This window comes from Zeugodacus cucurbitae, chromosome 2, assembly GCF_028554725.1.
Source record: "Zeugodacus cucurbitae isolate PBARC_wt_2022May chromosome 2, idZeuCucr1.2, whole genome shotgun sequence".
In the NCBI taxonomy this organism is placed as follows: domain Eukaryota; kingdom Metazoa; phylum Arthropoda; class Insecta; order Diptera; family Tephritidae; genus Zeugodacus; species Zeugodacus cucurbitae.
Window position 1 is genome coordinate 28,325,421 of NC_071667.1, and position 6,506 is coordinate 28,331,926.

The 6,506-nt window shown below is 37.1% G+C and overlaps 2 protein-coding genes across 7 annotated transcripts in view; one reads left to right on the top strand and one right to left on the bottom strand.

The window, feature by feature from the left end:
- LOC105213641 (zinc finger protein rotund) overlaps positions 1 to 6,506 on the top strand; it is a 161,544-nt gene that overhangs the window by 58,988 nt on the left and 96,050 nt on the right. For both annotated transcript variants that reach the window (XM_029041251.2, XM_054228291.1), the window contains one exon: positions 391 to 851. In XM_029041251.2, coding sequence (XP_028897084.2) covers positions 391 to 851 — 461 coding nt within the window. The remainder of the gene's footprint in view (positions 1 to 390; positions 852 to 6,506) is intronic.
- On the bottom strand, positions 990 to 6,224 carry LOC105213586 (complement factor H). 5 transcript variants are annotated; one of them, XM_054228369.1, is made up of 6 exons: positions 4,028 to 4,164; positions 2,547 to 3,967; positions 2,237 to 2,482; positions 1,815 to 2,009; positions 1,514 to 1,756; positions 990 to 1,435 (listed from the first exon to the last, which is right to left on the bottom strand). In XM_054228369.1, the coding sequence occupies exons 2-6, from the start codon at positions 2,560 to 2,562 to the stop codon at positions 1,203 to 1,205; spliced, it is 933 nt and encodes a 310-aa protein (XP_054084344.1). In that variant the 5' UTR covers positions 2,563 to 3,967; positions 4,028 to 4,164; the 3' UTR covers positions 990 to 1,202. The 5 variants fall into 5 exon arrangements, 3 of the variants coding, with proteins under 3 accessions (XP_054084344.1, XP_054084330.1, XP_054084343.1); XR_008470677.1 differs by lacking the exons at positions 990 to 1,435; positions 1,514 to 1,756; positions 1,815 to 2,009 and adding exons at positions 4,316 to 4,543; positions 4,634 to 4,858; positions 4,922 to 6,190 and having other exon boundaries at positions 2,237 to 2,629; positions 3,894 to 3,967; positions 4,028 to 4,247; XM_054228355.1 differs by lacking the exons at positions 990 to 1,435; positions 1,514 to 1,756; positions 2,237 to 2,482; positions 4,028 to 4,164 and adding exons at positions 4,316 to 4,543; positions 4,634 to 4,858; positions 4,922 to 6,008 and having other exon boundaries at positions 1,845 to 2,009; positions 3,894 to 3,967.

The following is a 6,506-nucleotide window of genomic DNA, read 5'->3' on the forward strand; positions in this document are numbered from 1 at the left end:
AAGACTGCACATGACTCCGTTCTTTTTCAATATTTTTGTAAAAAAAATCTTAAAATATAGTTGAAAATAAATACCAATAAATACCTCCAGAATTATGATTATTACCAATCTGCTAAATAAAGGGTGTATAAAATGGCAATCGAAACTGAGAATAAACACGTCAAAAAGACCATCTTCAAAGTAATGCCTCATTGAAAACCACGTCTAAAATAACACACGGAGTCATACTAACCTTCACTTCACCGTATGTCCATTTAAAAAACCTCCGATTTGTTTCATTCGAACAAGCCCTGTTGACTCAATTTTATATTGAATTTCTTAAGTGATTCGCCTATAACGCATTTTTTTAGTAAATTCTTGTTTTGTGATTGTATACATTTCTTTTTCCAGGTCACTTTCTAGATGATAGTCGCCTCGTGGAACATCACAGTGCGGTCACGCCGCAGAGTAATCACAACAGTGGCATGGCGTCTGCCGCATCTATTTATGGGCCTAGCGCTCCATTGCGAACCGTTGCCACCTCGAATAGTAGTTCACCTGCTGGTGGAGGAGGAGGCAATGTTGGTGGCGGTAGTTTGGTAACTGCTGCTGGTAGTTTAGGTCTAATCGGCGTCAGCAACGGCAGTAGTGGTGTCGGTGCTGGCGGGCTTGCTGGTCTTGGCGGTGCCAGTATTGGCGGCATAGCGCACCATGCGCCGACAGCGTCTAATCACATGACGCATCATCACGGTGCATCTACAGCCGCCTTACTGGTTGTACCACAACCGATTAATGCGAGCAAAATGAATGTCACACTGGGAGGCGGTGGCAGCGGTACAGGCAGAAAGTATCAGTGCAAAATGTGTCCACAGGTAAGTAAAGATATCAATAAACGTTCATAGATAATTTTGAATAATAAATAATTAATTCAAAACAAAAATTAGTATCTCTAATAGAAAAATTGTATATCCAAATTTCTGTATTCATATTTCTTAACACCAAAACACATTATTGGATTATCGGAAATTGTACAATTACGAAGCTTTACATTTAAAATGCAATACAATGTTTATCATAATAACTTTGCATTAAAGTATGTTGTAATATTTGTAGAATACGCTCTATGGCGAGTATAATGATATTTTAACTACTTGTATAACGAAAACAAAACGTATCTAAATAAATCGTGTTCTTATAGACGGATCACTATTTGCATATTCACATTAAAGGCATTTTGGTACAGGTTGATCCCATCCCCTCGATGTACACTCTATACGTCTGGGTCCTTCAAGTCTGAAATCTTTGTTACATCTGAAGTCTACAAGGGAATTTTCACGAATTTCATGTGTCAAGTAGGCGCTGGTTACTCGAAACAAATTCTCTTGTTTCGGTGGCATATAAAAACAATTAAGGGGCTCTTCACAGTTTCCAAATATATCAGCATCACACGGGGAGGCTATGGATATATAAGCGAGATATAGGAAAAGAGAAAGTATATAGAAAACACGATTAAATAATTGAGAAATGAACTCACTGCATTGCGGTAGTTTCAGACTTTGCAAATGATTCCAACCATTCGAACTACAAATGGTTTGCTCTTCACCTTTTAATTTGTAACCGTTAGCACATCCGAAAATAATCTGCCTATTTAGAGCATAACTTGTGGACTTAGTAATATCAGTTATAATCCACTCGGGTTTGGACTTTGAGTCGAAAACCGTGCAAGTTAGAGGGTATTTGCAGCTGGGTATAAGATGACAATTGCAGGAATGTGCTGCTGAAATGAAGTTAGTAGAAGTAGTCATATAGCCTATTGGAATAGTCAGAATACGTACTTATACATTTGGGCATATTATGATCCCATTTGCCATCCGTGCAAGTTAAAGAGTTTCCGCCATCCAACATATAACCATTTTCACAACTAAATTTTATTTTAACAAAATCATTGAACTCTGACTCGAATCTCTCACAAATCATTGGATAAATGCAGTTATCTACTATCTCCTGCTCACAAGTCTTAGAGTTTTTCTCTTAAAAAAAATAATTGTAAATATATAAGAAAACGTTGACATATCTCCCAACCGAATTTAAATATTCGCTCAAAATATAAAACATAAACGTATCCTTATTTAACCAGTCGATATCATACCAAAAATCGACAACGGTTTAAATAAAACGGCTAATTCGAAGTCCAAAATTGATAAATCTGTTATTTAAATCGCGAATATGAAACAAGAAGTAATAACTTTAAACTTACGGCATTCTGAGCTATATGTTCCGTGTTCATATTTCCAACCGTACAAATCACAGGTGATTTCTTTGGACCCTTTTAACGTATAACCATGTGGACAATCAAAAACCACGACAGTGCCTTGGGGATAAGTTTCACGACTGTTCCAATAGTTATTCATTATCTGTTGCTCAGATACCAAATTATCATGGTAAGCGGTGCAAATCAGAGGATTTCCACATTTCGGTAACAAATTGACGTTACATGTGGGGGCTATTGGTTTATGATGATATTAATGAGAAGTGCATGAACAATATGAACCATACGAAATGCATACCAATGCATTTAGGCATAATTTCCCATTTTCCTCTTCTGCAGGCTAAATATTGTGAGCCTTGATGAGTGTAGCCATCTTCACAACTAATTTTCAAACAAGTAAGGAAGGGCTAAGTTCGGGTGTAACCGAACATTTTATACTCTCGCAATTTATTTATTTAACTTTATTTATATTATACAATACACAATTTGACCCACATATTCGTCAAATATATTGTATAAAGTCCATTGAAAGTTGGAAACCATAATATTTGGTTAGAAGCACCGAGGTCCTCATGGTCGATATATGGGGCCTTGAAAACCTATGGTCCGCTTTCGACGATTTTTAGAAATGGGCTGCCACACTATAAATACAGTATTTGTGCAAAGTTTTGCACCGATATCTTCACTAGTGCTTACTATATATATTGTAAAGTAAACGATTCAGATTGTCTTCTAAGTTCTGGTATATAGGAAGTAGGCATGGTTGTGAAGCGATTTGGCCAATTTTCACAACATATCATTGGGATGGAAGGAAACTATTACAAACCAAGTTTCATTGAAATCGGTCGAGTAGTTCCTGAGATATGGTTTTTGACCCATAAGTGGGCGACGCCACGCCATTTTCCATTTTGTAAAAAAATCTGAGTGCAGCTTCCCTCTGCCATTTCTTATATGAAATTTAGTGTTTCTGACGTTGTTCGTTAGTGAGTTAACCCACTTTTAGTAATTTTCAACTTAACTTTTGTATGGGAGGTGGGCGTGGTTATGATCCGATTTCTTTCATTTTTGGACTGTATTAGGAAGTGGCTAAAAAACGACTGCAGGAAGTTTGGTTTATATAGCTTTATTGGTTTGCGAGATATGTACAAAAAACTTAGTAGGGGGCGGGGCCACGCCCACTTCTCCAAAAAAAATACATCCAAATATGACCCTTCATAGTGCGATCCTTCATACCAAATTTTATTTCCATAGCTTTATTTATGGCTTAGTTATGGCCCTTTATGTGTTTTCGGTTTTCGCTATTTTCTGGGCGTGGCAGTGGTCCGATTTTGCTCATTTTCGAAAGCAACCTTCCTATGGTGCCAAGAAATAAGTGTGCCAAGTTTCATCAAGATATCTTCAATTTTACTCAAGTTACAGCTTGCACAGACGGACGGACGGACGGACGGACAGACAGACAGACATTCGGATTTGAACTCCACTCTTCACCCTGATCACTTTGGTATATATAACCCTATATCTAACTCGTTTAGTTTTGGGTGTTACAAACAACCGTTATGTGAACAAAACTATAATACTCTCTTTAGCAACATTTGTTGCGAGAGTATAAAAATCGTTATCTATAGATGCTCTTATACTTTCGTACCGTTAGATCATATATCTCACACTTTAACGGATAAGTGCAGTCCGTCAATATACTAGTATCACAAACAGTTTCCTCTAAAATAAAGGAAGATATGTAAATTAGAAGACAAAATCAAAATCTCGAGCGCAAATTACTGCAAGTAGGAATCCTATTACTCCATCCATCGTTCGTACATGTTATGACCTTTGTCCCATCTAGTTCATAACCATCTTCACAACTATAATCTACATGTACCCCTGCAAGCGCCACGTCAGCCCTGTTTCCAAAGTTATCCAAAGAAAGATCTTTTGTGATTGTGATGACAGAGTAACGGCGCTGTGCACGGACTAACCAGACTTAGATCACACGAGCGAACTATTAATATAGAATTTAATTGATTTAAAAACACGTGTTATTTTACAACAAAATAAAACACCGCTTACTGCAAGTAGGTGCAGCACTACTCCAGCCATTATTCATACAGGTTGAACGATTCTCGCCATCCAGTTTATATCCATCTTCGCAGGTAAATTCAAAGTAAGAACGTTCTTTGATCTTCTTGTTCCATACGGAATATTGATAGTCTTTCAATCTTTGTATATTTGAATCGAACAATTTGCATTTGAGTGGTGAATTGAGAGGTTCCAATTCGGATATATCGCAATAATTAACTGAAAAGAACATTTGTAAAAAGTGAAGTATTATTAAAATGATTATAAGATATGGAGGTCATGTTTTGACTAACGCTTGCGTATACTTACTACATCTAGGTATCTCATTTGACCACCCTCTCGCTGTACATTTCCTCATGGTCGGACCTTCATGCAGATAACCCTTATCGCAGGCAAAACTAATGTGGGAATGTTCTCTAACTCTTTGTTTAAACTCTTTTGTTATGAAGATTTTTGATCTACTATTGGACTGTTCAAATAAACATTTGAGTGGTGGTCTGCAGTTATATATGAAGTCTGCGTCACAGTAGGAAACTATAGGATAACAATTTAATATCAACATTACAAGGAGATCGAAGAGACGAATTGCAAACTTACTGCAACTTGGACTGCTATGACTCCAACCTGTCGGTGTGCATGTTAAACGATTTGCACCTACTAAATCATAACCTTCGGCACAATTGAAAATCACTTGTGATCCCACTATAAGAGATAATCGTCCCTTATCAACAATTGTAATTTCAGAGTTGCGGGGTCCTGGAAATGAAATCTTACAAAAGAGTGGATGATCACAATTGCGTAAAACACACTCTTTGATGGGTTTGTTGGTTGAGAAGACTGTTTGTTGACGTTTAGTTGTTATAGTAGTCGATGGAAATGTTGTTCTTGGCTTTGTGGTGTTGTACTGATTCGAGGTTGGTTGTTGGCGTTTTGTTGTTGTTGTAGTCGGTGGAAATATTGTTGTTGACTTTGTGTTGTTGTACTGATTTGGCGTAGGTTGTTGGCGCTTTGTTGTTGTTGTAGTCGGTGGAAATATTGTTGTTGACTTTGTGTTGTTGTACTGATTTGGGGTAGGTTGTTGGCGTTTTGTTGTTGTTGTAGTCGGTGGAAATGTTGTTGTTGGCTTTGTGGTGTTGTACTGATTTGGGGTAGGTTGTTGGCGTTTTGTTGTTATTGTAGTCGGTGGAAATATTGTTGTTGGCTTTGTGGTGTTGTACTGATTCGGGGTAGGTTGTTGGTGTTTTGTTGGTATTGTAGTCGGTGGAAATATTGTTGTGTCTGGAGTAATGGTTCCAACCGTTTGTGGTCTTGCAGTTGTCTCTACATTTGACGAGTTTTTTTCCAATTCCGAAATTCCGGTTAAACTTCCAGGATGCTTTACTATAGGGGGCAGAATTTCAGTCGATGGTCGTGAAATTAGAGGTATCTGATCACTTGAATTTGACTCAAGGGAATTATCAAGACTTGAATTTAAATTTGTTTCAAAATTGGGAGCTTGCTTTGATGATGGATAACTTGATATATCAATTTTAGATGATCCATTTGTTATGAGCGTTGGAAGTTTCGTTGTTACTTTAATTTTGGGCGTTGTTATTTGCAAATCATCTTCTGCATACTTCTTTATTTTATTTGCTTCAGTGGTCGGTTTCATGAGATTTGTAGAAGCTATTTCGTTGAGATCCATCCCATTTCTGCTGAAGTCGTTGCTATTCAATGTCGAGATGAGGTTTTTGGCGTGCTTTTAGTTTCATTTCCCTTATACAAAGGCTAATCGATATTATTTGTGGTTTTAAATTCTTTATTTTCAATTTGAACATGATTTGTGGTTGTTTGAGTAGTTGTATTTTTAAGATTTTCGGAAACTTTGAAATCGTATACATTTGTGTTTGTTTTCGTAATATTTCTATGCTCTATCGATTTATTTGAATTTATAGCGTTAATCGATGGATTTAGAATACTTTCTGTAACTTCCGTTGATATTATTATTGTTGTTGTTGATGATAAGTCATCAATTTCAGTTTTACAAAGCTTCTGCAGCTCATCCGTACCATCCTAGCATTCCTGCGTTCCATTACATTTTGCTTGCTTGGGTATACACGCACCGTAACCGCATTGCAACTTATCTGTCTCACATAAACTGGTCCTACATAAACGTTCCCATTCGTCACTCTTATCGTCACAG

Coding starts and splice junctions, on each gene's coding strand:
- LOC105213586 (XM_054228355.1), bottom strand. CDS start 6,008: ATGGATCTCAACGAAATAGCTTCTACAAATCTCATGAAACCGACCACT. Junction 4,859..4,921: donor TCATAGCAGTCCAAGTTGCA/GTAAGTTTGCAA, acceptor GTTATCCTATAG/TTTCCTACTGTGACGCAGAC. Junction 3,968..4,315: donor TAGTGCTGCACCTACTTGCA/GTAAGCGGTGTT, acceptor CCTTTATTTTAG/AGGAAACTGTTTGTGATACT.